This window comes from Exophiala aquamarina (assembly GCF_000709125.1).
Source record: "Exophiala aquamarina CBS 119918 chromosome Unknown aczIA-supercont1.2, whole genome shotgun sequence".
Taxonomy (NCBI): domain Eukaryota; kingdom Fungi; phylum Ascomycota; class Eurotiomycetes; order Chaetothyriales; family Herpotrichiellaceae; genus Exophiala; species Exophiala aquamarina.
The window spans coordinates 3160922-3188433 of record NW_013550586.1 but is presented as its reverse complement, the minus strand read 5'-3'; the positions used below and the strand labels follow the sequence as shown (position 1 = coordinate 3188433).

The 27512-nt window shown below is 51.0% G+C and overlaps 11 protein-coding genes across 11 annotated transcripts; 6 read left to right on the top strand and 5 right to left on the bottom strand.

Annotated features, from left to right (window-relative positions):
- Window positions 1-2371: 2371 nt before the first annotated feature.
- Window positions 2372-3495, top strand: A1O9_02969 (3-oxoacyl-[acyl-carrier protein] reductase; the record flags this gene model as incomplete). Its single annotated transcript, XM_013408539.1, has 3 exons — window positions 2372-2446; window positions 2566-3075; window positions 3199-3495. The coding sequence occupies 3 exons, from the start codon at window positions 2372-2374 to the stop codon at window positions 3493-3495; spliced, it is 882 nt and encodes a 293-aa protein (XP_013263993.1).
- Window positions 3496-3778: 283 nt separating this feature from the next.
- A1O9_02968 (uncharacterized protein) lies at window positions 3779-5317 on the bottom strand (the record flags this gene model as incomplete). The annotated part of the gene is made up of 2 exons (XM_013408538.1): window positions 3779-3890; window positions 4011-5317. 2 exons carry the CDS (start codon window positions 5315-5317, stop codon window positions 3779-3781), a joined length of 1419 nt encoding a protein of 472 aa, XP_013263992.1.
- A 1258-nt stretch (window positions 5318-6575) lies between these two features.
- A1O9_02967 (uncharacterized protein) lies at window positions 6576-8272 on the top strand (the record flags this gene model as incomplete). Its single annotated transcript, XM_013408537.1, has 3 exons — window positions 6576-6660; window positions 6716-6914; window positions 6973-8272. The coding sequence occupies 3 exons, from the start codon at window positions 6576-6578 to the stop codon at window positions 8270-8272; spliced, it is 1584 nt and encodes a 527-aa protein (XP_013263991.1).
- Window positions 8273-8803: 531 nt separating this feature from the next.
- On the bottom strand, window positions 8804-9482 carry A1O9_02966 (uncharacterized protein; the record flags this gene model as incomplete). The annotated part of the gene is made up of 2 exons (XM_013408536.1): window positions 8804-9290; window positions 9412-9482. The coding sequence occupies 2 exons, from the start codon at window positions 9480-9482 to the stop codon at window positions 8804-8806; spliced, it is 558 nt and encodes a 185-aa protein (XP_013263990.1).
- Window positions 9483-11059: 1577 nt separating this feature from the next.
- On the top strand, window positions 11060-14134 carry A1O9_02965 (uncharacterized protein; the record flags this gene model as incomplete). The annotated part of the gene is made up of 1 exon (XM_013408535.1): window positions 11060-14134. The coding sequence occupies one exon, from the start codon at window positions 11060-11062 to the stop codon at window positions 14132-14134; it is 3075 nt and encodes a 1024-aa protein (XP_013263989.1).
- A 1375-nt stretch (window positions 14135-15509) lies between these two features.
- A1O9_02964 (uncharacterized protein) lies at window positions 15510-16664 on the top strand (the record flags this gene model as incomplete). Its single annotated transcript, XM_013408534.1, has 1 exon — window positions 15510-16664. One exon carries the CDS (start codon window positions 15510-15512, stop codon window positions 16662-16664), a length of 1155 nt encoding a protein of 384 aa, XP_013263988.1.
- A 551-nt stretch (window positions 16665-17215) lies between these two features.
- On the bottom strand, window positions 17216-17974 carry A1O9_02963 (uncharacterized protein; the record flags this gene model as incomplete). The annotated part of the gene is made up of 2 exons (XM_013408533.1): window positions 17216-17845; window positions 17909-17974. 2 exons carry the CDS (start codon window positions 17972-17974, stop codon window positions 17216-17218), a joined length of 696 nt encoding a protein of 231 aa, XP_013263987.1.
- Window positions 17975-19185: 1211 nt separating this feature from the next.
- A1O9_02962 (uncharacterized protein) lies at window positions 19186-19579 on the bottom strand (the record flags this gene model as incomplete). The annotated part of the gene is made up of 2 exons (XM_013408532.1): window positions 19186-19340; window positions 19396-19579. 2 exons carry the CDS (start codon window positions 19577-19579, stop codon window positions 19186-19188), a joined length of 339 nt encoding a protein of 112 aa, XP_013263986.1.
- Window positions 19580-20753: 1174 nt separating this feature from the next.
- Window positions 20754-22643, top strand: A1O9_02961 (uncharacterized protein; the record flags this gene model as incomplete). The annotated part of the gene is made up of 2 exons (XM_013408531.1): window positions 20754-20845; window positions 20891-22643. 2 exons carry the CDS (start codon window positions 20754-20756, stop codon window positions 22641-22643), a joined length of 1845 nt encoding a protein of 614 aa, XP_013263985.1.
- A 372-nt stretch (window positions 22644-23015) lies between these two features.
- Window positions 23016-24676, bottom strand: A1O9_02960 (uncharacterized protein; the record flags this gene model as incomplete). The annotated part of the gene is made up of 3 exons (XM_013408530.1): window positions 23016-23461; window positions 23571-24267; window positions 24335-24676. The coding sequence occupies 3 exons, from the start codon at window positions 24674-24676 to the stop codon at window positions 23016-23018; spliced, it is 1485 nt and encodes a 494-aa protein (XP_013263984.1).
- Window positions 24677-25180: 504 nt separating this feature from the next.
- On the top strand, window positions 25181-26257 carry A1O9_02959 (uncharacterized protein). Its single transcript, XM_013408529.1, has 2 exons — window positions 25181-26067; window positions 26118-26257. The coding sequence occupies exon 1, from the start codon at window positions 25460-25462 to the stop codon at window positions 25838-25840; it is 381 nt and encodes a 126-aa protein (XP_013263983.1). The 5' UTR covers window positions 25181-25459; the 3' UTR covers window positions 25841-26067; window positions 26118-26257.
- Window positions 26258-27512: the final 1255 nt, after the last annotated feature.

Genomic DNA, 27512 nt, shown 5'->3' with positions numbered 1-27512 from the left:
CAATCCAGGCTGAGGCTCTGAGCGAGGTATCCACGAGCGGGGCCTCGAGTACTTCGAGCCTCGGCTTGTTGTAGATGTTTCAAAATGGGACCTTGCTTCAAGATCCCAATACATCCCTCCAACTTCCGCGGCGACCATCGGTCACAAAGTACAAGTGTGACTTTGCATTTCGAAACCGCTCTCGGAAGATGAATTACTCCAGTACATAGGCACCTTGATGGCAGGGTCTGGATCAAATTGCAAGTACAGTCTCTGTTGGTTCCGCACGCACAGATTGATCAGCGTATTGATCGGGAAGCTGGCGATGTGGATATCCAGAGGAGGCATTCAGGGACAGCACATTTCCCTTTCGCCAAAAGTTCGCTCCAACCTGAGTGCTATCTTCTCCCCCCGGTCGAGATCGATGCTGGTCCGCCGGAAATGTAGACCAAACCCCCTGCGCTGAAGATGTCCATGCATCAACTTGACACCTAATCTAGGCTTACTTAGTTGGAAAGCGCCATGAATTACTTGAGGCAGGTACCATGTCGAAGTAGACGATCGGAACACCCCTCTTGACTCGTTTCTGAGCGCGGTGGATGAATGGACATCCCTTTCTTTCGTGGCTAAGGATCGAGATCCAGAGGCCTCAACAAGAGTTTCCCGAAGCGCGCTACAGCTTCCGTGCGACACGGCAAAACACAGTCATTTGAGACTTGATGTATCCGCCTGGCAGACTGAACCGGAACTTTTGGAAATGGAGACCACAGCCTGACACCTTCTTGGGCGACCCTCATAAGTCCATTTCGCGAAGAGAACCCACGGCTCGTCCTGGGTAGAATATGATTATACACATACTTCTCGATCAATTCGCCTTCCCCGGAGCACTCAGCAGTCAGGAATCAGGATTCGCGAACTGACCGCTCATCGCATCGATCATTTTAGCCGAGATGTGGGTATCTTTGCTGATGTCGATCCAACCCACACTCAAGCTGTACAGCTGGCCCCAGGAAATTTGGTGTCAATTTCGATGGCCATATCGATTCTGTAATGGCAGGATATCATCAACTGTAAGGTACCTTTATCTCGATTCTTGTCACCTGACAAGGGCTGATAGGGAGGATTAAATTGCTTGTTTGTCCATGAATAACTCTCCGCTCACTTGAGGTGAGCTCAACATATGTTGAACTTGTTGATCTAGTTTGATGTCTTGTCTAAGACTTACAAGTTACACATATTCGGACACTGCAATGGAGCGGTGATTTTCCAACACCAGGAAAACCCACAAGAAGAAGCGAAATTCTCTTCTATATAGAGTTTTCACAGAACCCTACCGAAAGGATCCTATTGGTCAACGAAGCTTTTGTGGCACCCAGTATTTCCTCAGCCTTACCCCAGGCATCTACGATGAGAGCTTGCTTGCACATGGTCCACTATTTCGACGAGTGGAGAGTGATAATGCATAAACATGTCACTTTCGCTCTAGACTGCAGGATGCAATCCAAATTTTTAACGTCACAACGGTGGTGTTCTCACGCTAAATCCAGTCTCCGAGGTCACAGGTATATCAATGATCCAGATATAGAAATATCAGAGGGGCTGACCCCGGCAAGTATGCTTGTGCATTCGAGAGCTAGTCGTGAAAACTTTGGGAAGACGAGAATCAGCAACTAAATGGTCCGCAGTCTTGATTGAACGCTCAATTTAGTGAGTGCTTGTGCACAAGAGGTGAGAATTGTGAGAAAGGGACAGAATTTGCAGCTCGGACATTCTGCTGATAAGATTCAAGAGGGCAAGACCGAAATGAGGGAGTTTGCAACCCGCGTCACATGAAGGATAGATCAAATGTGGGTCTGAATGGCTGCTTTTGTTATGCTCATAGAAATTCAAGCGCCCGTTTCAAAGATGCGAACGCTACATGGGAGCTCGATCTTAACCCTTAAGCTATGTTGATGGATGTACAGCGTTCAGTGATTTCCTTCGTTGGACGCCGGCCAGTAATAACGTCTACATAATCGGACCGTTATGAAGCTGCTTAATGCCAATGGCTTGATGGTGAGCATGGCACCGGAAAGCACCAGATTCGCACTTCAGCCTTGTCTCCTGGGTATGTTTGTAAATGAGTCCCGAGGGCGGTGAACTCGGCCGTCGGTACCGGCAAGGCTGAGATGCCTCGGCAACATTCTGGTTCTGCATCGGGCAACCAGGAACGAACTCGTGATTAGTTCTCCTCCGCACCTTTCCTCTTCCACCGGGGCTCTCTTCATCGATCAGCAAATAGGTCGCAGGCTTCCTCTTCCTCTTCCCAACTATTTGTTCCTCCCAATTGTACTTCTTGTGAGACGCCTGTGGCATTTCTTTCCGAGTATAACCCTTACAAAATCAAAATAAGATGGCACAAAGAGCCCAGCAGATCGCTTCACACCTGAATTACCCCTCCGGCCTGCTTGCTGGACAGGTTGCTATTGTAGGTTACCAACTCCTTCCTCCTTCTCCCGGGCGCTTCATTACTATTCATCAATTTCATGACACCCTCAGCCATTACGGGATCCAACCCCTGAACTAATCAAAGCTAACCTCCGACAGATCACGGGCTCGGGACAGGGCATCGGCGAGGAGGCCGCACGACTCTTTGCCAACGAGGGTGCCAAAGTCGTTATCTGCGACGTGGACAGTGCAAAATCCGATGCGGTAGCCAAATCCATCAATGACGCTTCACCAGGACGAGCCATCTCGGTCCCTGGCGACGTGACGGACCCGAACTACTTCCCAGTGTTGGTTTCTAAGGCGGCGGAGTTCGGCAATGGCAAGATCCACATCATTGTTAACAATGCCGGCTATACGTGGGATGGCGTTATCCACAAGACCACAGACAAGCAATGGGACACTATCATTGCTGTCCACAACACCGCGCCTTTCCGGCTGATCAGGCAGGCTGCGCCGTACTTCAGGGTCAAGGATGGTGAGAAGAGAGTCATCATCAATATCTCTAGCACAAGCGGCACGCACGGAAATGCAGGCCAGGCGAATTACAGTCTGGCAAAAGCCGGTGTTACTGGTTTGACGAAAACCATTGCGAAGGAGTGGGGTCCTCAGGTAAGCTATGCGCATGCGCGAATCCTTGGCCAGAAAACAGATCTCTCCATAACTGCATCAATGACTTTTCTTTCCCTCTGCTTCCCTGGCCACACCACATTGCTGTATCTGACATAAATCTAGTTCGGAGTGCGCGCCAACACGATCGCATTCGGCCACATCAACACGCGTCTAACTCAGGCCAAGGAGTCTGGTGCATTCATCACCACGGCCGACGGCCAACGCGTTGCTCTTGGTATCCCTGGGGCACAGATCGCGGACCGAAAAGGCGCCGCCGACGCTCAGCCTTACAAAGACATTCCCCTTGGTCGCCCCGGAACCGCGACTGAGGCTGCGAGCTCCATCCTCGCCGTCTGCAGTCCTCTCTTCAGCTACGTTAATGGCCAGACCATTGAGGTCACTGGTGGGCGGAATATCTAGTTTATTAAAAGAAGGCATTAGAGAGCGAGCAACCCTGACCGTTATTGTTGTTGTACAATGTACAGATCGAAGTCAATTGATACCGCCTAGGTAGATCAAGGCCTCCTAGAATTGCAATTATTTACATCCTACACTTCTAGAAGCACGCCTAAACCAATTCGGAAACCTGGCAACTTTTCCTTATCATCAAGGTCACTTGAGAGCATCGAGGCAGATGGCTGTCATTCCCCGTCTCGTATAATTCACTTAGCCGCTGGCTTCTCCATTCATTGAAGGATGACCGCTAACAGCGTCGTCGAACTTCGTCTTCGAAGAGGCCTCCCTCCTCGACAGGATGCTTGTCCAAGGCTTCGTAAAGCTGAAGGTAGCTCCCGATGAGGAATGCCCAAGAACCCCTAGAGGCAAGGAATAGGTTAGCAGTCATACTAGCAGTGAGCTCCCAGTATCAGTAGAGAAAAATATATCCTCGCAGAGTGCAATCGTTAGGTTCGGAATTTTCTTTGTCTCAAACTCACCAAAACGTGGCCAACCCAGCCTGGAACTGCGCACCAGAATTCCCGTAAGCCATGCCTAGAGCGCCGCACAGGGTGAACCCAAAGGCGCCAATGAGGTTCCAAAACGCAACATGCCAGCCAAGAATCTTGGGCGCTGGGATGTACCATTTCGTCTGCGTTTCGAGCATGTACAGCGTGCTGGAGACAATGAAGCCAGACCCGCCGATCACCTGCGGGATCCAATATGCGGCGTTCAGCACGTATTGCGGTTCCAGATGGTTATAGATGCCGGGGAGTGCCGTGATGCCCGAGATGCCGAAGATGGTCGCTCCAAAGAGCTGTGCCGCGCCCGCGAGGAAGCCCAGTTCGTGTAGATAGTGTGTCCGTAGTGCGTGAGCAGATGGGAACCATTGCCAGGATTTGGGTGATTGGTTTGAGGATGAAGAAGGGTCGCCGTTGGCGGGTGGTGGCGGAGGTTTGTTATCTGAGATCGTGTTCTGAGATGGGTTCCCCACGAAGTTGTGCTTGTTTTGGTGGTGATGCCTACAGTGATGTTTGTTAGGTGTGACGCGAAGCCTCGGTCCGCCTTGGCCTCGTTCCTGTCCCTGTCCCTGTCCCTGTCCGTCTCCCAGATCGTGTTCGTGCTCGTGTTCGTCCAGAAGCTGTTCTACCGCCCAGCCGAAACACCCGGAATTGTCTACATTGACGGCTTCGAAGATCAAAAGAACAGAACCAAATTCAAAGAAGATGATGGCGCCAATGAAAGCTGTAATCCCGCCGCCGTAGAAAATCTCATTGGGGAATTCCGTCGAGGGCGCTACAACCGGGAGCCACACGAAAAAGCTGTTGATGACCCAGACGGCGCTTCCAAGGGTGAACACAAACGCCACGAGCCATGAAATGTCCCATATGGGGAAGCAAGTGAACGTCCGCCCTATGTTGCGGAGGACCTCACGAGGATGAGAAGTGCGTCGAGGGGTGAGAAACCTGGACCTGTCTGAATCTGAGTCTGGAGAGGGTCTGCGTACGAGTAGCGTGTGTCGACCTTTGCGGTTGTCTCGAGATCGCCAGAGGAACTGGATGAAGCTGGCAGGATATGTGCTCGTGCTGCAGCCATGGTCTGCGTGCGAGACATGACTCTCGGGATGTTGGCGGGGGCTGTGGTGCTGTTTCGCCTCCAGATCACCATTTCTTGTGACTGGATATTGGTAGTGTGCTCTCGTGGGATTCAAAAAAGCAAAGGGGCCCTCGGCGCGTTGAAGACTGAGACTCTCATGGTTCCGAAATGGTTCCAGCGAGGCCAGGAAATGTTGGTTCCTCCTTGGCATGGTTGCTGGCAGGGCTGAAGACTGAAGCATTTACGTTGAAAGCTGCTTCATGTTATATCAAGCTGGACAGTTGTCTATTTTTGCTCGGAGATGGGAGCGGAGCTTGCTGGGCCAGAACCTGGGGGAGCTAAGGGGGAGGATATTTGTTAAAACGCACGGTTTGCAAACATTGGATGCCAGGTGAGGATCGAAGTTGATGACGCGAGGCCAAGTAAGCATTCGCCAAGCTTTAAGACCGACGCTAATGTCGAGGCCAGTCTCCAAACGGGCACTAAAGCTCCTAACCTTGCTCCCTATTGGCATCCCCAGCGCAGATGGAAGCGCCCCAGGATATGCACTTCGTGTTCGAGTAATCAAACAAAACCCGCTGCCAGCAATTTAGTTGTACTATCGCATGGGGTGAGATGAGCGCTGTCGGTGACTTACTCGTACCTGGGAGATGCAAAACGTCAGGCGATATCTCGCGGTACGCAGGGAGTCCGGAGAAACATATGCCCATTGAATGCGGACCCTAGGGAACTCTGCGGACTCGGATTAATGCTCGGATGGGATTAGTCCAAATGCTAGTGCTCCGTATGTCTCTTCAAAGCTACGAGTAGAATACGCGAGAAGAAGCTCACCACATTGGTATAGTCTTCGCAAGAAACGACATACACCATACCTCTCTGCCTTATCCTCGTCCTCGCCTAACAAGGGAAAAAGGTTTCGGAAGTTACCTAATTGCCTCGCAGTGGTCCTTGTGCAGATCTTCGCATGACACAGGAGCGAGATCAGAATTACAGCATGACGTAATTGAGTCCACTCTTTCGCTCCCCCGCATCAACTGGCGGTCGCGTCAATCTCAAGCGTCACAGATGTGCATCAATTGGTGAAGGCCCTTGGTCGCTGGTCGCTGGTCGCTGCACAACGGCATGAGGTCAGTCCTGGCCATTCCTCTCGTCGGACGCATTTTCCGTGGCTGCGAACATGCACAAGGCAGCAAAATTCCCATGTACCTGTTGGCTTACTGCCAGTCATAGCGGCCTCAAAATCCACGCCTTCTCTGGTTGCGCCACATGTTGCCTTCAAGACGTGTTTGAAAATCCCACAAACATTGTGACGTCAAGGAAGGACGGACGGTTCACACCACGGTTTCCATTTCTTTTCCCTCCCTCTCTCTCTCTTTGCTTTCTTGACATTGTTTCCTGTTCCCACCTGACTCTTCTCCATCTTCCTCGTCAATCAACCTGATACCGCGATTGAGGACAAATCTCCAAGTATGAAGTTCTCGATATCCAAGTTCCTTGTCGTTGCACTTGCTTCGACTGAGGTTGTTGTTGCCAGCACCTGGTTCAACAAAGCTAGTATGGAGGACCACCCCTCAATGACCTCGGGAAAGAAAGCTGACCTGAAATCTAGTCTACAATAAATGGCATGAGACTGAGCTTGAGCGCTGGCTCTCCGATCATGACGTCCCTTATCCCACCCCCGCGGACAGGAAAGACCTTGAGAACCTGGTCAAGGACAATTGGCAAATCAAAGTTGTCGACCCAATCGCTTCGTCCGGCCAACAAGCAGGTGACAACTATGGCAATGTCAAGGATTGGATCTTCGACAGGTAAGAGAGTTTTCTCTGATGGTTCTAATGTCCTGATCCCTTCTAACCATGCTCTCAGTTGGACTGAGTCAAGCTTGAAGGCTTTCCTCGACCATCATAACATTCCTGCTCCTGAACCAAGAACAAGAGACTCCTACTTGGCTGCTGCTCGCCAGAACTACGACGCCACAGCCAAGAAGATCGGGGAATACGCTCAGTATCCTGGCGATTGGTTGTATGCAGCATGGTCTGAATCCGACCTGAAGGAATTCCTTGATGCCCGCGGTTATCCTGTTCCACAACCCACCACCCGTGACAAACTCATTGCTCATGTTCGCCGAAATGCACGTCTGTCCTCCATCAACATGTCTGCTGCAGCCGCTGCAGCCAGCTCTTCTTTTTCAAGTGGCTCTTCCGTCGCCAGCAAATCTGCAGCAAGTGCCCAAACTAGCCTTAGCGACGCCCTTTTCAATGCCTGGTCTGATAGCCAATTGAAAGAGTTCCTCGACAAGAACGGTGTACCAGTTCCGCAAGGAAGCAATAAGAACGAATTGATTGCCCTTGCTCGCAAGCACAAAGCTGACCTCGACAGTCAGGCCTCCACCGCTTCCGGCTCTGCTGCTTCCGCTTATGGTGCCGCTACATCCTCTGCTGGCAACCAATTTGCAAAAGCCACGGATGATGCAGGACTGATGGCCGAGGACGCATTCAATAGCGCTGTCAACACCTGGTCCAATTCACGCCTGAAGGCATACCTTGATTCTCGGGGAATCCCAGTTCCTCAAGGGGGCAAGCGCGATGAGCTCCTCAAGCAAGTTCGATTGAACAACCACAAGGCCGCCACTGGATGGTCTGCATGGACTTTCGACACATGGACTGTTGAAAATCTCCAGAAATACCTTGATGCTCATGGCAAGAAGGCCAAGAAGAATGCCAAAGCAAGCCGCGACGATCTGGTGAAGCAGGCACAAGACGCTTATGCTTCGGCCTCCAAGAGCGGCGGTTCCAACTATGCCTCTGCTACCAACTACCTCGCGAAGCAAACGGATGCTGCAAAGGATACCTCCTTCGACACTTGGTCTGACAGCGACTTGAAGTCCTATCTAGACAGTTACGGCATTCCCAACTATCATGGTTCAACCACCAACCAACTTCGTGCCGAGGCCAAGAAGCAAGCCAACTATTTCCGCTATGGTACCTCGACTCCTTCCGGCACGATCTTCGAACGCCTTATGCAAGGCATTCAATACTATCTCGGCCAAGGTCAGAGCTCTGCATCATCAGCCTATCCTTATGCATCGTCGTCTGCAAGTTCTGCTGCAAGCTCTGCTGCCAGCGTCGCCTCCAAGGGTGCATCCAGTGCAAAGGCTGAGTTGTAGCACAGAGGGACTAAGAATAGGTCGAGGACCTTCGAAGAGGAAGTAATTAAAGCAAGATTGCAAGCTCCGAGAGCCTGCGTTGAGGATATCAATATGGGAGGAGCTTGGGCGTGGGCCAGACTACATCAATGATACTACAGTGGAGATAGGCTCCTGATCCTGATTTGTGCGGCTGATGGCTGTGACCATTGAATTCCAGTAAGGGGGATGGTGGATTGTTATGTACCCTTTAGAGCTTACATTAGCTACGATAGCAATGCGTGCAATGAATGAGAACAAAAAATTAGAATTTGGTATATTTTCTAGTTCCATTTTTATCCGGGTTTGTACCTGTGTCGTGGCATGTTAAATCCTGTTCGAAAGGCTAAGCTCGAATGCTAACGAGGATTCGACATATTCGTGATCAATGGAAATCCGTCTTCCGGAACGCCACAAGCTTTCCCACGACCAGATACTGGAAAAGAAGAATTAGCACTCATATCCCCTCAAGGAGAATCATTTGGAAACAGTGATTCGAAGTAGATAAACGACTTAGACAGCCACCGTCTTCAAATGACAGTTGAAATCATGGCAGTCAAAAAGCGGCATGGAGATACTTAGACTCACCTTCTCATCGAACCTCTCGATCCAACCCTGCAGATTCTCCAATTGCTCGGGCTCGAGGTCCTTGCACTCGTCAAGGGGGCCATCGAGGTCCTTGGTCAACATCTCCTCATCGAAGCTCTGGCACGCCAGGCCTCTGGTGGCATCGCGACCTGCGAAGTTCTCGTATGGACCGCCGGGTCCGTAGAAGTTGCGTCCGCTCGTCACGTCGTACACTTTGCCCTTGACCGCCAGGTACACCGGCTGCCCGTCTTTTCCGTTGTTCGGGAGCAAGGTCCGCGGTGTGAAGGTCCGGAAGACTATGGGTGCTGGTGCGTCCGGGATCGCCGGTGGTGCCGCGGGTTGTAGTCGGTAGTACAGGAATGCGGTCAGGATGGCGAGGAGGAAGATGTTTAGTGGTGTGGCGAGTGCGAAGCTGGCGAGATGGGTTGTGGTTAGTGAGGTTGGTCTCTCCTTTACAATGTTTTGCTTGAGAGGGAGAAGTGGGTGGCGGAATTGGGTTGGAAATGGGTGAGTGATGAGGAGGGAACTCGTACAAGGTCTCGCGCATCAGCCTATTATTCTCTTCGATTTCTGTCGCCATATTAGCATCAGCAATCTTGGTCATTGCGCACACAGTCTTGCAGCCGCAGGAAAATGGGGGAGTCGAGCGCCATACCTGGTGGTATTCCGCTCATTGTGAATTTGGGGGGGCTTGTGCCTAGTTCCGTCGAGGTTTGAGCTTTGGGATTTGGGAAGGGCCGCTCTCGATTATTGATTGAGTTGGGATGCTGTCAACGCTGAGATGAGTTCCGTCCTTTGGGAGATAGAACTTCCGATAGACGGACGAGGATGGAAATCGGAAGATGAGATCTCGGGCTGCGGAGGTCGTTTAGCCTCAGTCTCAAGTCACTAATTACGGGGACTGGACTGGACCGGAATGAATCGAATCAGGAGTAATCGATGGGGGTGGGTGAGGTGGGTGCCGTGGGTGCTGTGGGTGCAGTGAGGCACACACACACAGAGTAACGAACGCGGGGCTGGATGACTTTGAGGAAGGAGCTCGGGGATTCGGTGGAGCATTTATGATTTTGGTCTTGCGGGTGACTTGTTGTGTCACATGTGCCTTAGGTAAGCCGAAATTGGCCGAGGATTTCAGCGGAGCAAGAGAATGCTTCTTGATTTCGATTCGGCCTCTATCCACAGGAGAATTTACCTAGACTTGATAGCGTCCTTTATTGATGGATGAAATATCATGTTCAGTAGCCCTGTAGAATATACCTTGAGGGTACATAGGTATCTGGATCATGCTGGGATGCTTATTAATCCCCGCACGTGACGGCGTACACTGACACGCCCATACCTCGCTTCACCCTCGTTCATTCCTCTCTTGCCAAAGACTAGATCGGTCAGAATTCCAATCTTGTGCCTGACTGATAAGATTGCCTCAAATTGGGTCAAAAGGGCACGGAGGAGCATCGTTTTCGCCAACTTAACCCCCTGGGAGTGGAAGCCGATGCATGGTGTGCTGAATGGGTGGTTCAATTGTACACCTCACCATTGTAATCGTCTGGCCAAATATACCAAGAAACAGTCTCTCGCTTAGACGATGGCCGCTTTTCACCATCTTCGATCGTTGATGGGGCTTCCCGATCAAAGCCTTATGTATCAAGCGCGAGGCTGAGCTCAATCAACGCCAAGACGCGGAAGTCCTGCTAGACACGCTCTCCGTATTTCGTATTCGTCAAACCTTCATGATTTCGCGGTTCCGGCGCGATAGAAGCTAAGAAAAAGTTGTCGACATCATTGATCGAGCAATTCTACACACATGCATTGGCCAGTCTCCACAGCCAGCGTCACTGGCATCTAGTATTTCTGTTCATATATCGCCCTTTCATTTCCTATCTCTTGCTAGCCGGGCTTCAATGCGTCACCTCCAGCTTCATCCTCCGTGACATGCGCAAGTCCCTCTTGCGGGTGCTAGCCAGAACACCATCGCTCGCTCACAGGAACATCCATACCCGCCCTTGCTTGAACGCCAGTCCTGAACACCTCTCTGGCGTCGGTGGACACAATGGCCGTCCAACCCCTGATCGTCACCGATACAGCTCTCCCAAGCCCACAAACGGGAGCATTCACCGTCCGCAATTGCCATGGATCGATCGCTCCTCACAGCCACCTACCCCAGACGAGACGACAGACCCGATGACCGCTTCCGAAAGTAGCCACGCACTGTACCCATCAGATCCCGAGATTTGGGCTTCTCAACTTGACCAGTACTTGCCGAAAGAGCTAAGATCACCTGGTAGCCAGATCTCAGGTGTTTGGTTTCAAGATGATGATGATATCAATAACGTAATGACTATCCTCAGCGTTGCTCGGGGCCGCGCCAATGTCGATATACTTGAGTACATGGGTCTCGACCAAGGCAGGTATAAAGCAGTCCTATATTTGGCCGACATGCTTCTCCAACCGCTCGCTGGCTCCGCAGATGATTCCAAAATCAATCAGCTGCCCTCAAACATCCAATGGCCAATATCCTTCACAGGTCCAGAATTTGATCCTGTTCATTTAGAATCCTCATCGTACTCATGGACGAAGAGCACCGCCTGGTGGGAGAAACCGTCCGATGATGCAATAGACCGTCAACACCATGAGAAGGTGATGCAAGTCATCTTGCCTCTCCTTGCCAAGCTCACTGTTGCAGCTTCACAACTCGTCGAGCTCGAAGGAAAGGGTGCCGTCCGTGATCTATCGCAAGTAGAGGCCAAAAGAATCATGCGCACGGTCCATCAAATCGCTGCTCGACTGCACAATCTGGGGCTTGTACCCCTAGAGATGTATCAATATTCGCTGCCCCTGGGAACAACCAATGTCCAACGGCCACCGATTTTGCATCTCCTATCGTCCAGGATATTGTCTACTGTGTCAGACGCTGTTTGGCGTTCACAGCAGGACGAAGCAATTGATCGGGCCGTACAACAGGGCCTGAACTATCAACAAATCTCACAAGATGTACCGGGTGGTCGGTTTCGACTCAAAGTGCGCGAGCTAGGTCCCGAAGTCTGGCTTGAGTTTCTTATGTGGTTCTGTGTGGATGGTGGATATGCTTCCGCTGGGGCTCAAATAATCAGTGTGCTAAGATGCCAGACTGACAGTCCTTGGTACGCGGTCCATTGGTGTTCCAATCATGGGCTTGAAACCGCCGTGCCTCGCGTAGACTGGGATAAAGCTAAGACTCGCCTTGGTGGAACTGCAGGCCGGTTGGAGGGTTATAGTGCGGAGGAGCCCTTTGCGCATATCCCCCGTCAGACCATCAGTGCAGAGGTGGTTCTAGCCCTCGTCGAGTCCCTATTCAACAGCCTCAACACTCAAATAAGTGGCAGTGGCCTGTCTACGCAGAAGTTTCTGAGCTATCTACTGGAGGTACTGTCATTCTTGGAGCCTCATGCACTGGGACCGGAGTATTTCAACTACCTCACAGTCCGCTTTTTGCAAACCGGCAGTGCCTCCAGTGAGGCACCGCCTGATGACTTGCGGAATTGGTACCATGTCATTTCACAGGCCCGATCTCTTGAAACCATCAAGTCCGCCACTGGTCGCACAAGGAGCCTCGATCTCGAAAGGATCGCTGCTCAAACCGAGCTCGACGCTGGAGTTCTGCATCAGGCATTACAGGGATATATCAATCAAAGCAATGCCACCAAGGCCGTCAATTGTTTCACCGATGTTCAACGGCACGTAGATGCAAGCAGACTTGAGTCGATTGGTACTTTTCTCATGTCAGCTCCCCAGGAAAACAATGGTTTCAGCCCAATGAAAGAGGATGATAGAAGCCGTCTAGATTTCCTCAAATCACATGGGCAGTTGCCGACGTATAAGATGGCCGGCTTTCTCAATTTGGTGACAAGAGCACGTCTCTTCGGGTTGGGTCAATGGCTTCTGGATTCAGTTGACGTCGACGGTCCTCTGATACCAGAGTCGTTATACGGCGAGCTGTGTATGACGGTGTCCCTGACTAAGTATGCCGATGCTACAGGAGATGACGATTTGATAAAGCAAGTTGCTGCTGCTCCACGGCGGCTACGCAGAAACGTATCTGTTAACGCTTTGAGAGCTATCACCAATGCGTTGATCAGTGTCTCGGATTGGCCAAATGCATCCCGCTTCCTAACACAATTGAAGGATGCACCCGGTGGTGGATATAGCCCCAAAATCGTGGCTAGGCTTGGAGCCAAGATCATTCAGATTGAGAGTCAACTCAGAAGATTGAAGCAGAACAAAGACCTCTCTGAGGCAAGCGCATTGATGTCCGACATATTAGCAGGGGTGTTTGATGGTCCTCGAGCTGACTTTACCCTCTCGGTGATCAAGACTTTTGACCAGCAAGTCGGCTATCTTTTACGTCTTTTCGAGAATCTACCGTCTGTCAAGGAGCGAGACATAATGTACATCCCAGATGCGGAAATAGGGAAACGTGCTCATCGGCCAGCAAGTCAGTTGACGGCCCTTGCTCATAAGTTCAAGTCAAAGTTCCCTCTTAGCAACGACGCGAACTTGGCTCCAGAAACTTTTAACGAGGTTCTATCCGCGATTGTCCAATTCAGAGGCGCTAAGGAAGGTGTTCGGATGTGGCATCTTTTCTGCAAAGACCCGAGATATTCAGCAGCATCTGAAAAGGCACCGTTGCTGGGCGAATACATTGTCCCTGAGGGCGGAACGACGGAAGGGGAAGACGACCTTGAGTATTCATTGTATGTTTCAAGGTCAGAGGAGCAGATGCCTCCGTTGATGGACGGCCACGTGCCGATAATTTCGGCAGAGCATAAGGAATCAGCGACGATTCCAGTCGTGGGGGAAAGTCCCGATGAGAGTCAGAGTGCAGAGGGCTCGCTCAACCCGATGGTGGTCCCAAATCTGCAAACATTGCACATCATTGTCCGAGGAGCTCTTGCTGAGAAAAGGCATGGACAAGGGTTGATGCTTGAGAAAGAAGCCGACTTGGACTGGGTGTTGAGGTGGGCAACACATTTCTACAAAGCCCTCAACTACTCGAAGGAAGACATTGAAGCCGAAACCCAGCTCCCAGTGTCGCTCAAGGGCGAAAACACCTCCCAGGCACAATTGAAGTGGTTTCTTCAACGGCCGGGACAAGAGGCCGCTCCTAGCATGCAAGAGATGGGCAAACTAGACATCAAAGGCATGTTCAATGCCGCTGCACCACTGACTAGACTTCCCGGTGTCAAGAGGCCCGAGATGGAGAGCAGGCTTTCTGTATGATTAGCATGTTTTACGATGGTTCAAGGATAGCCTGCCGTCATTTGTATCAGACGCGACGGGCTCTGCTTGATGGCGGTCTGCATAGCGATAGAGGTCGAACATATTTGTATCATTACGGAATAAATCCCGTCAAGCAAGGTGACTCGTATGAAAATGCAAAGGAGTCAGGGGCCAATGCCAACCAATCTATCTCTTCCAGATACTCCTCTCAGATCCCTCCAGGGTCTGCGAAACATTTAGTTAAGGTATGACTGAGTGCGACCAATGGACGCAACGCAAACTCCTCACATTGTCGAACTGTAGTCGTTTGGTTAGAAGGGTGCCAATTTGCCAACCCAGCGCCGAATCGTTGAGTCAGCAACTGGGTTCAACTTCCCACACTTGTATGACAAGCTCTTTGAACATGGCAAAGAAACCGGAAGGGATGGAAGAAGGTGGTCCTCGCGGCCCCAAAAAGGCCTCGAGCATCATTCCCACATATGGAGTGAGTAGTGTATAATTACACTCTAACTTGATACACGATCAGCCCCTGACTAAGAATTTTGCCAGCTTACATATATGTACGCACGATCCTGAGCGCCGGCTCCGCTCCCTTTTCTTTTTCAGGTCCTAATCTTTGTTGATGCCCAGGAGCACATCTGCTACAACACTCAGAGGCACTCAAGCTACTTTCTTCGCTGACATCTGCGTCCGTGTGTCCATGGGTTGATCCCCATTTTGACAGATTTCGAAAGATCTGGATTGGGATGAGTGTGTGGGACCAAAGACGCTTGATCCTGTTCCTTTTCATTCCGCAAATCCGAGCGCATTTTCTTGTAGTCATTTCTCACGAGACTGGATGCTTGAGGTAGTCGGTTAAGCAAGGCTTTAGCTAAAAGCTACCTCAGCAAGACGTCGTCCGCCACCTCTATTTTGCAGAGCTATATGATGTGATTCGATTTTTACGTTTTTCTACTTTACCAGCCTTGTGTGGTAAGGTCGACTGAACAAACAAACCACGGACAATCTCGCAGTCGTTGCTTCTGGTGATGAGTCTCAGATTTCGCACCGCCTCCACCATCTCATGATTCCGTTCTCCACGGGGGAGAAATATACTTACATCTATATATACATCTATATATAAAACCACATTATAAGTCATGACAGAGCGAATCCATCTCAGCCAGTCTACAGCACCAGAAAGCGAGATGGTCGTCGTGGAGCAGGACGGACAGCCCGCCCGCCCTACGGTTGTGGAGCATGGCCTTCAACGCCTCCGACATTTTACCTGGGTAAATCAATCCTTACTTCGCGGGGACATACTGTGCTCGTATCAAATGAAATACGTGCTGTTGTTTAGCTAACAGCTCTCTGCCAGGCATGGTTCACATTCCCAATGGCCACGGGCGGTATAGCACTGCTGCTGGCGCCCGACAACCAACCACACACATTCAGAGGGCTAGAGACCATCGGCAAGATGGTGTATGTCTTCGACCTGGTCGTTTTTACCGGCGTCGTGACGGCAATCACGTACCGCTTTGTCCAATGGCCATATACTCTGCGGACTTCGCTGACGCACCCCACGGAGTCACTCTTCTTCGCGGCGAGCCTGATCTCCGTCGCCAGCATCATCGCCGGCATGGCGCACTACGCGATCCCGAGCTGCGGGTACTGGCTCGTCGTCGTCTACCGGGTGCTCTTCTGGATGTACTTCGCGGCGAGCTTCCTCGTCGCCGTGGGCATGTACTGCCTGCTGTTCACGAACCCCCGGCTCAAGATCCAAGACATGACGCCCGCGTGGGACCTGCCCATCTTCCCGTTCATGCTGTGCGGCACGGTGGCCAGCTCCGGGATCGAGCACCAACCAAGAGAATACGCGATGCCGATGCTCTTCGGCGGGCTCACGGCCCAGGGCCTGGGCATGATGGTGTCCATCTGCATGTACGCGAGCTACGTGCGGCGCATGATCAACTACGGCTTCCCTTCGCCCGAGTCCCGCCCGGGCATGTTCATCGCCGTCGGGCCGCCGAGCTTCACGTCCCTCGCCATCATCGGCCTGGCAGACCACTGGCCCAGGGGGTACAACTACTTCGGGCCCGACGAGGTCACCGCACAGGTCGTGCGGGTCATCGCGCTCCTCGCCGCGGTCTTCATCTGGAGCCTCTCGCTCTGGTTTTTCGCCATCGCGGTCGTCAGCTGCCTTGCCGTGTACAAGACCTTCGCGCGCTTCCGCCTCAATTGCTGGGCCTTTGTGTTCCCCAACGTCGGCTTCACCCTCGCCACCATCAACATCGCCCGCTCCCTGCAGAGCCAGGGCGCCATGTGGCTCGGGTCTGTCATGTCCATCGGCCTCGTCGGCGTCTACGTCTTCGTCTTCTTCGCTCACACCAGAGCCCTGCTGGCTCGCCAGATCCTGTATTTCGGAATGGACGAGGACCGCGCCTACAAGCAGGAGCGCCAGGGAAAGGTCGAAAGGGTCGAACAGGTCGAGGCCGCCCGCCTGGTAAACGAGGCCAAGACACGGGCGCGTGCTATGGATAAACAGCACTAATCGTTTCTATTGTTTCCGCCTGCCCTTTGGGAACCTTGGTTTTCAGTAGCCATGAAAATACTAGGATTGCGCTGCTGGGCCGCCTACATATATCATGGCGTGAAGCGTTCTTGGACTAGCGAGGCGTCAGGGGTGACGGGTCTGAACGGACAACGTCTATATAAATATGACATTCAACACACATGTTTACTTAGGTATCTCGGTATATAGTAGTCCATGTGGAAAAGCTCTGCCGCATAGATCAGACGCTGGGTCACACATGTACATGCATAAGTTCTTGATCTTCATTGGGACTTTTTGCTAGCTTTTCCTGAATGTTCCTCAGGATGTCCACCGCGAGGAGCCTCACTACGTCGGTAAGTTAGGCACTCGGTTTTGGCTACAAATGATAATATACAAGCCCCACGGCCCTCACCACCAATTCCATATAGTCGTCCAGTCCCATCCCAATCCCCCTTAGCATTGTCCGGTTCATCTATACCTAGGGACCCAAGCATATACCGCACCCAGTTACATCCAAAGCACAGTGGGAACAATGTCAACAAGAAGGCTTAAGCTCCGCGACTCCTGGTTCTTGAACCGATACCCTCAGTGGAACGGGGAGTAGGCTCCTTCTTTGCCTTGGGAAGAGCACCGTCGGCCTTCTTGGGCCGGCCACGTTTACCTTTCTCGACGATGGGCTCTTCAGCTTTCTTTTCTTCTTTGGCCTCCTTCTTCTGCTTCTTGTTGTTGTCTTTGGCCTTGACGGTCTTCCCGTCGGCATTCTCCTCTAGTGGCTTGTCTGCCCTGTCTTCTGGCTTGTCTGCTTTATCTGAGTCTTTCTCTGTCTCGTCATGCTTTCTCTTGTCGCCGGCATTGCTTTCGGTCTTCGGTTCTTGCTTCCCGTCAGTCCCGGAGGAACCGTTGGCTTTCTCGACGACGTTGAGCTCGGACGCTTTCTTCACAACATCGTTGCCGGATCGTTCGACATGGACGGCTGGATTACTGGGTTCAGCATTCTTCTTGACCTTGTTGCCGCGCTTTGAAGTGATGGCAATGTCGCCTTCAGTTTTGGTTTCGGCAACGGTACCACCGGGCTGGCCGCTTCCCCAGTTCCACGTGACTGGATGGGGTTGCTTGTCAGCGCTCGGTCTACGACTGCTGTCCAAGCTGTTGATGCAACCCAAAGGGACACCATGAAGCTTGCAAAACAAAAGGGAAGGGCATAGTATGTCTGAACACTGTACAACGAGGGAAAAAAATACCAAGGGTGCAATCTCGTAGAAGTATGGCTTACCTTTGTCTCCCTTCTCAGGTTCCTCAGAAGGCATGGTGAGCTGGTGACGTCAGAAATACAACGGTATTGAGCGTATGAGGTGGCGATGAGGAGGGAGAAAACCAATCAGTAACGTTGGTCGCGATAGCTCCGCGACTTGAATCCAGGCGTTATAAGGATGAAATGGAATAGTATATGGGTGAGAGAGGGGTGGAAGGAAAGAAGAGAAATGGGAGAGGGAAAGGGAGTGACTACCTTCAGGCTAGGTGAGGTGAACTTGCGACAGCCCGAAGGTGCGCTTGGGTGGGAGGGGGAGGGTGGCATGTACGACCCAGGCTCAGGCTCAGGCTCAGGCTCAGGCTCAGGCTGGCTGGGAGACTTGGGTTTTGCGTGGCAGGACCCCAAGAAGCACAATAAACATTATTACGAGTAACTAACTCGGGTCTCGCGAGGCGTTGGCGAAGGACGAGGACGGAGTCTTCGATAGAGCACAGCACAGAACGGCAGCAGAGTGCATCCGCGCTTGCGTTGCTGTGGAAGGGGACATGGAACAGGCTTGCGATCTCATCATTTAGGGGGGTCCAGTAGGGGACGAGGGGGACAACGGGTAACGGACGAGGAGGACGAGGGCCGGGGGCGCAGGGGTGAGAGGTTCTGAGTTGGCGGAAAGGCAAGCCCCTCGAGCCTAGAACCCCCCTAAGACGCTCCTTTATGCCTTTAGCTCCAGGCCCTGTCGTCAACAACTCTGCCAAATAATCCACCTTGAAGCCAACCAGGGGCGAAGTGAATCGTTGTTAGGCGTGGAGCTTCAATAGTCAGTCCAGGGCATTCACTTCCATTTCGAGCCTGGAGGCTGCTCCAGGATCCGGGGAGTCAGGCCCCGTGCAGGGACAATATGGGAAAGTGACATGCTCAGTTTGGTTCGAGCGATCCAGATCCAAGAGTCTTGGTATCCACAGGGCTTGACCGACCCCAGACGGTTTCTGTTGGAGTTGAACATACCCTTTCATTACCATGGCAACAATCTGACATGCAATAGTACAGTATCAGTAATCAGATGGACTTCGATGTCCTCTAGATTTATGCAATAATGATAGATTGTGTCACGCAATGCCCACCAATGATGTCTGTCACACTTATGAATATGCCCACTATTGGAATTGGTGAAGAGAACCCGTGCGAGTTTCATTGTTACCATTCATTTGCATTATTGTATCAACTAAATCTCCCGAAAGTGTCCGCGGTTGACGGTGCAATCTGCATAAATCAATTAGGACCCCCTGCAACGGCACTGCGGCCATCATTCCCTCCTAAACCTTCCTCATCACCAGGCTCCCGGTAGGTACCCTGCTTCGCTGTAGCGCCGCGAGTGCGCTCTCCGAGGATGTTATTCTGATCAATGGCATCCTGATCATCGCGCGCTATACAAGATGAATCAATGCAACGCAGCCCGCATCTAGATCATATAACACATACCTAACTGCTCGTCTGAGTCAGCTGTGTTCGCCTCGATAGGATCTTCAATCTTGGAATCGTCGCCAACAACAGGGATATGGCTTTGGCCAGTTCTTGACTTATAATCATTCTGGGTGGTATCGGCAGTATGAGAGGCTTCCACGCCCTCAGTGCCTGGTTGATAATCGTCGTTGGGAGTTGACATATTGGACTGGTGAACTATATTCTGTTCTTGACTTGAAAAAATTGAGATGGTCGACTGTGAAGTTTAGATAGACTGACAGAAACTCAGACTTGACAGAGAGCTCTTCACAGGATTATATACCCAAGCACCACCGTGGCATTGAAATCGACATTGAATGGCCTCACCTTTTGGCATGAATCTCCTGGAGGCCGGTGAGCAAAACCACCTCGTGACATCACTATCGATAGCCACAATGTCTCTCGACGCTGGAAGAACCAAAAATCATTGCTCATTGAGGTCATTCCTGATGGTACATCTGCCATATGACGAAAGTTCCGGATGATAGCTCATTGTCACATCTTACATTCTGTCGAGCCAAAACAATCGTTCAACCCTACCAGACGGAGAGAAGCTCCTGAGTGGATCCCCGGGACGATTATCGATGCAAGGTACACTCGAATTGGAAATCATGCTGTTGCCGTTCTACCAAGGAGTTTTCTGAAACAAGGCCATGGGAAGTGCCAGCGGGGCATCGCTGCAGCCAGCGACCGAATCGACGACGTCAGCATTCAACCTAGTCTTTGATGGCTCAGGAGTCAAGAGCACGCGGCGTAGAAGATCGATCTAGCATCAGATCTCTTCATTTCTGCAGACACTTTAGATCTCGAAATATCAAAGTGTCAACGCTGCCAGGTGTATGTTCGGAGGTGTCGCCCGTACCATCGGGACCGATTTGTGGTGGATCTAGAAGTGTCGTTACTGTGGGCCAAGTGCTAATGCACACGAACTGAATGCTTCATATGGGTAGCCAGCGTTCGAACTTGCATATGTATGATGCTTTCATATTCAATGCAAAAGTCGTCATATGTCTGTGTTGATTTTCTGGGCGTCATACCTGGAATACTCCGTACTTTTGAATGCAACGAAGCTGTGGTACTCCGTACGAGGTCAATCACGAGAATGGCGGCGTTTTCGTCTTGACACGGTTGAGAGGGGAACGTGATCACATGATTTGGTGGCTTAGCGCGGTTTGCTGATCGCGACTCGCGTAATGGCGCAAGCAATCTGAAAACCTCAACCTTCAGACGACGTCTACCACGTCGAGGCGTTCGTGGCGCAAAACATGGACATGCATGTAGCCCTTGAACCGGCCTGGAACTGATGCTTCGAATATTTCATAAGTGAACTTCGCACAATGGCACAAGATTGCGCCAACCCGCTGTTGGCTACATGGCTGAAAGAGTGGATGGACCAGGCCAAAGAACGAAATACAAAGGGCTATACAGTGTGAGAAGATATGGTCCCCATGTAAAACCTTGCTGACAAGGGCAGTTACAAAAAGGCGTATCAGTCTATAATTGCGTGTCCTCTACGTTTCCAACATCCCTCTGAAGCTCAACAACTCAGCGGCCTCGGGCCCAAGTTGTGTGACCGTCTTACCGATAATCTCAAGAAATTCTGTGAAGAAAATGGCCTTCCAATGCCCTCCAAAGGGAGGAAGAGGAAGAGACCGTCTGAGGCGTTGACTTCAGAGCCCACAGAGCCAGAACAAATCTCTCCTGTTCGGAAGCCGAGGAAGGCTCAAAATTATGTTCCAAAATTGAGATCTGGTGCATATGCACTAGTCATGGCCCTCGCCACCTTAGACCAGGAAGCAAATGAGGCCATACCAAGGGATCGGCTGATTGAACTTGCGCAGCCCTTATGTGATGCTAGTTTCACGGCTCCCAGTGATCCTACAAAATTCTTCACTGCATGGAATTCAATAAAAACATTAGAGAGTAAGGAGCTGGTCTGTACGAAAGGCCATCCTGTCAAGAAGTACTATCTCTCAGATGACGGGTGGGAAGTTGCGCTTCGTATGCAAGCAGCACAGAACGGACAACCGCTTTCTCCTGCGGCCGAAAAGAAGAAGAAGAATGCCGCAGTCCGTGATCCATCTCTAGTTAGAGATTCATCTCCGAAACTTAATCTGAGGCGGCCACCTCTAGCTGTGCCATCCTCGGCACAGGCTAGTCTTGTAAAGTCGAGGACCGCTTCTGATGTGGTGGATCTACTATCCAGCTCTGATTCGGAGCCTCCAAGGGAGAGGCCTGTACTGCACGATGCAGTACTAGATACTCAGCATCTTCTTCGACGTCCATCCCTCTCTTGGACTTTTGACGATTTCATAGTTCTACCGCCAGGAAGCTTTGAGGTCAAAATGGTTCTAGACATGCGTGAAGTTCGTACAACCACCGACCGCGATTACATCTCCGCTGAGCTGAAAAAGCTAGGCGTCGTCCCCATCATCCGCTCTCTACCTCTTGGTGATATTCTGTGGGTTGCAGTTGTAAGTTCCCAATACTCTGACCAGCTTAAAGCCGCCAATATAGCCGATGATGAGGAGGGCAATCTTGAAATCGTGCTTGAGCATATCATGGAACGAAAACGCCTTGATGATCTTATCTACAGCATCAAAGATGGTAGATTCCACGAGCAGAAATTTCGGTTATCCAAGTCTGGAATCAAGTATGTCACATATCTCATTGAGGAATACTCGCTGTCGGCTGAGAGAAGTGACAAATATGGAGAAGCCTTGGAAAGTGCCATTGCCAGTATGCAGGTTGTCAATGGCTACTTCGTTAAGCAAACAGCCAAACTTGATGACACAATTCAATACCTCTCACGAATGACTAAGACGCTTAAATCAATGTACGAAAAGAAGGATGTCTACGTCGTTCCATGCCAGGCTCTTGAAGTAGAGGCTGTCTCGATGATGCTCGAGCGTGTCCGGACACTCGCTCCTGAAAGAATCATTGGGATGACTTTCCCTGTATTTGGCGCCATGTGCGACAAATCGGACAGCATGACGTTACGAGATGTGTTTTTGAAGATGTTGATGACCACACGGGGAGTGACGGGCGAGAAAGCTGTTGAAATCCAAAAGATCTGGCCGACTCCTCGTGCCTTCACGGAAGCATATTCTGGCCTAGATCGTGGCCCTGCTCGAGACAATATGGTCAGTGACCGACTTGGCAATGCGATTCCGCGGAAGAAGATTGCCAAAACACTCAGTGCGAAGATTGCTGAGGTGTGGGGATGAACCAAGCAGGGCCGACAGATTGCAGGGTCCATCCACCTTTAGAGAGCTGACTCGTTACTCAAGAGAAGCAACTTTACGATTTGTAATGATTTTACGAGAGCATACATGAGCGGCCTTGCAAATTATGCGAGTACCTTTCTGCGTACAGTCTTAGAGCACATTGTTTTCTTAATGCTGCTCTGAGCCTAGCATAGAGCTTCTAGAAAGCTTTTGAAACCAATATGGGATATTTAATTGGCGTATTTTCGACCCTGTGGCATAAGCCTTAAGGTTAGAGCTCATGAATTAGGAGCATTTGTTCGAGCTACCAATCTCTAAGCTCGCGGACTTCTATCGAACACAGCCTGACGAACCAATGGTATCGATCGATCCTCAAACAACTGGTATCCCGTTTTTAAGCATCATTGCCTCAGCCGCGTTCCACCTTATCTTGTCTCTTTGAAAACCGATTGTAGATATATCTCCTCGAAGACAGTTCGCACTGGACCACTTGACTAGCTCCGCTTCTTTCCACGCGCTGTGCTGGACAGATATGGAAACCGGCATGCCGTTATCGTCCAGACCGATAGGGATACAGATAACAGGGTATCCAGCTTGCGCGGCGTACTGCTGACCCACCCCCTTTCGGTCGCAGAACATCAATGCATCGTACCCTGATAGTGCGGCGTCAAGACCATTCTCACGTGTCTGTTTGTGGATATGTGCTAGGGCGGAATGGTAGGTCTCGTCTTTGAGCCCGTGCGATTGGATGATTTTAAGGAGGTTGTCCTGGCCGCTTGGGAAGGCCGGGAGGGTATTCGGGGAGGGCCCTTCGGTGCCTGCGTTATTGGAGTTGTAAGATGCTATTGCCTCGACTGAATTGATGGACGTGTTAGATAACTTGCTGTGGTAGGAGTTGATGCCGTTATAGGCATCCACTTTTGCTACTGTCCAGTCTGACGTGTCTGGTAGGCCGTATTCCCTGTCCCAGTGTCCTAGGGAGTTCCACGTCTATGATTTCTGCACCAGCTTCCTCGAGTGCTTCGAAGAGTTCCAAGGCCACGAACTTGCAGCACTGAGGTGTGAGCTTCCAGCACTTCTTGTAAGGACGTCCAAATCGAGCACCCTTCAGCACATCAGATGTCGACAGGAAGCGCGAATACGGGCTGTTTTGTCTCCTGTCCGGGGATTGTGTAAACGGGTCCTCCGGATCAGCTCCACAGATAGCATCCAGTCCAGCAGCAGCGTCAGCAACGGTCCTTCCAAAGCTGCCCACTGAGCCCATATTCTCGCTGATGGGGATAACACCCGTGCGCGAAGTCAAGCCAACGGTTGGCTTGATACCAACAACACCATTGATGCTGGCAGGGCCGATTATGGACGTGTCTGTCTCGGTACCAAATGCTAGGGGAAGCAGGTTTGCAGCAACGGCGACAGCAGACCCGGAGCTAGAACCGAAAGGACCCTTCCGGAGGTCGTATGGGTTTCTCGTTTGACCTCCACGTGGGCTGTAGCCTGTCGAGTATAACTTGGACCTACAAGACGCCCATTCGCTCATATTAGCATGGCCAATGATAACTGCGCCTGCCTTGCGAAGCATCGACGCCGTGAAAGCGTCATTAGGGACAACGTTTCCGAGCAATGCCTATGAACCGGCTGTGGTCTGTATCGCATCCTTTGTAGCCATGTTTGTCTTTCAGAAGAACAGGTACACCATGTAGAGAACCAAGAGGTCTCCCGGACACCCGTTCATCGTCTAACGCCTTCGCTATCGTTAGCGCATCAGGATTGATCTTGATGACAGCCTCGAGGTAAGGGTTCAGTACTGATATTCGACGAATGCAAAACTCAGTATATTCAACAATCGAGAAGACCTGACGCTCAAAACTTTGAGCAAGATCGCTTACAGTGATCTCGAAGATATCATGAGTTCTGAGCGAGTCTACGCGTAGATATTCAGGTACGTGCTGCTGACCTGCCGGGCTATTTGTCAGTTGTCTCCTGTGATTCGTTGCAGGCCTGCCTCCGAACCGCCACGAGATAATACTATTCATTCTTGAGATCTGAGGCCCCATCCGCTTCAGCCTGGCTCGTCTGTTTCAAGTCGCAGTAAGGCGAATTGGCAAGGCTCCCTCGTCAGTGAGTTCAAGATTCACCTCGGCTCAGATTTCGCTTGACATAATTTGCAAAGGTCATGGGTCAATGTCGCACGACGGATGCAATATCGACGTCTGGCCTACAGGTCGCCCAAGTGGGAGGAGCCGCCGGATTGGCTTCCTGGCTGCTCGGGTGAACAATTTCTAGCGATTCAGCAAGCACTAGGCTATCGCAGTTGCCTTTTTGGAAGATGACCCCTTCCTCAAGAGAACTGTTCACCCCCGATACCTCGTATAGGGTACTTGACCACCAAATATAGCTCGTACAGAGAAATGTGATGATGGAGGGAGGCTGGGGTTGGCGCCTGGAGCTATGTCATAGCGGCGTTTGCAATGTTTATTGCTGTGTGGGGTAAGCATTGCTGTATAGTGGCTGACGAGGTATTAAACTGACAATGATTGTTCCCTTACTCCTTCCCCATCTTTCAAACGTATCTGTCAAATGGACCGAAATCGCCAGATACGGATTCAATAGCGATTAGACTACTCGCGCCTGGTCTACAAGACATCCAAGAAGGACTATTGTTTCCACTGCTGCCAAGTTCCAGTCGTTATCGAACTGGCTTTGTCCTCCTTGGGATCACGATCATCACTATCTCCCTTGTCCTAGCGAGCTATGCGTCTGCTGTGTGGTAGATTGTTGTCACACAAGGAGTAACATGTGGTCTAGGTGGCATATTGATGAATTCTGTTCACGTTTCCGTTTTCTCAGAATGGTTCGACAAGCAGAAAGAGAAGGCCATGGGTATCATTTGGACCGGATGGCGCCTTGGAGCCCTCACATTCCCTCTGATTCGTCAATGGCTGCTCGAGGAACACGGATTCGCAAAGACACTCCACGTTCTAATTCCTCCAATGTTGACTCTACTAACACCAGCCGTTAACGATACTAATCCGTGGGCGGTATCATTCGACTGCAGTGTCTGTACAGCCTCAACCGCGTACTGTCTCGAAACTGGAAGCCATGCGAGCACCTTCCATATTGTATTATCTCATAGCGACAAACCTATCGTTTCTCGTCATCAATGTGCCGAAAATGTTCATTGCGACCTTTGCGGCTGACTTGGGCCTGAGTGGAAGAGTTCAAGCCTGGGCGCTGGTTACACTTGTTTTGAGCGAAATGTTGGGAACATATTTGTTTGGCTGGCTGAGTGACACACACCATCACGGGTAGATTATGGGGTGGCTGGCCGTTGCAACATCCATATCGCATCTTTTTGGGTTCGGACTAGCAAAATCGACAGCTGGCATAATTCTGTATGGTGTGGCAGTTGGCAGTACCAGTGGAGGTATGCAATATGCTTGGGCTCCTTTTCATCAAGCTAACACGCCGGCCTAGGATTTAGCAACTGCCTCTTCACGTTCTATAGCGAGGCAGCAAAAGGTAATGGCGAGCTGTTCACCGCCATCCATGATTTGTTCAGCTTCTTTCGTGGTTTGTCCATACTGTCTGTCGGTCCTGTCGGTGCAGAACTACTAATAAGGCGCCGGAGATTGATACTAATGCATTCGCCGTTGCGAGATATCAGGTAAGCACTGTACTCCCTAGCTGTGCTATTCTCAATGACAGGAATTTAGTATCTCCTTATCTATGCGACCACTCTAAGCTTCGTCGGTGGGCTATTAATACTGTCAAAGACGTATTGGAGAAACACTGGATCGAGAGGCACTGCAGGACAAATTTGACGCGTATTACATTGTGAGCGGGTTCCGATCAAGGTCGATTGACCATCCACAGTCCCTCATCTACTCAGATTAGTAATTAATTACCTGTTAGGAGATGCGCAGAATTAAACCCTCGTGATGAATTCGAGCCCTCAATACTTGACCCGCAATTGCAGACCGCAACTTTCTCCAGGCTTGCCCAGGAATTGAATGGTTAAAAGGAACAGACACATGCTTGGCTGAAATGTCAAACCCAGCCTCAAACCTTTCGCTCAAGCTCTGCACGCCTCTAAGTAGTAACGGTGGCTGCTTTTCCGCGAAGTCTAAGAATACCTGTATCATGCTGTTCGCTGAGTTCTCAGCCTCGATGCCTCGTATTCATACCACCAATCTCCTGACACAAAAGTCAGGAGCTAATTCTGGTCAAAACGCTTTTAGATGAACACATCAATTTATGCTGGCTAGGCGCCGAAGGCAGCCATGGTCGCGCTGCATGAAACTGCAACACCAGCTACCAGCAATACCGCTTCATTTCTTACCAGGGGGTTGTTTCTCGGTGCGAGATTGTCAGCCTTACAAAAGATGTCGCTTTGCCCTACTCTCACTGACGCTGTTAATGAGTTGTGCTCACACTGACGCGTATGCATGAATAATGCTCATAGTTTCGACATCGACACTGTGAGCCTCCGATCATTATTGCAGAACGCCCGAACTCCCCCCAGTTCCGCACGTTCTAGCTTCCAGTATTCTTCGCTCAGCCGCCACGAATGTAAAGTTTCAATTTATGATCAGCACGAGGGCATACCACAGGAAGCCGCCTCGGACTTTGACCCTCAGGAGAAATACACAGCAACATACAGACTGCCTCAGGCTCCTCCGTCGGTGGACCTACCGCATGATCTAAGCCAACATCTTGATGAGCGTGATCCAACTAGAACCAGATGGATCAACGTAGAGGGTTGGTCTCCCGGACTAGTTGATGATATCACCAATTGATTCCTCGAAAACCATGGCTGCTTGGACTTGGAGGATCTTGGACTACAGACTCTTGGAGGTCCCATTCACTGTA

What these genes read in the sequence shown, in the direction of transcription:
- A1O9_02959 (XM_013408529.1), top strand. Translation starts at nt 25,460, where the DNA reads ATGAATTCTGTTCACGTTTCCGTTTTCTCAGAATGGTTCGACAAGCAG.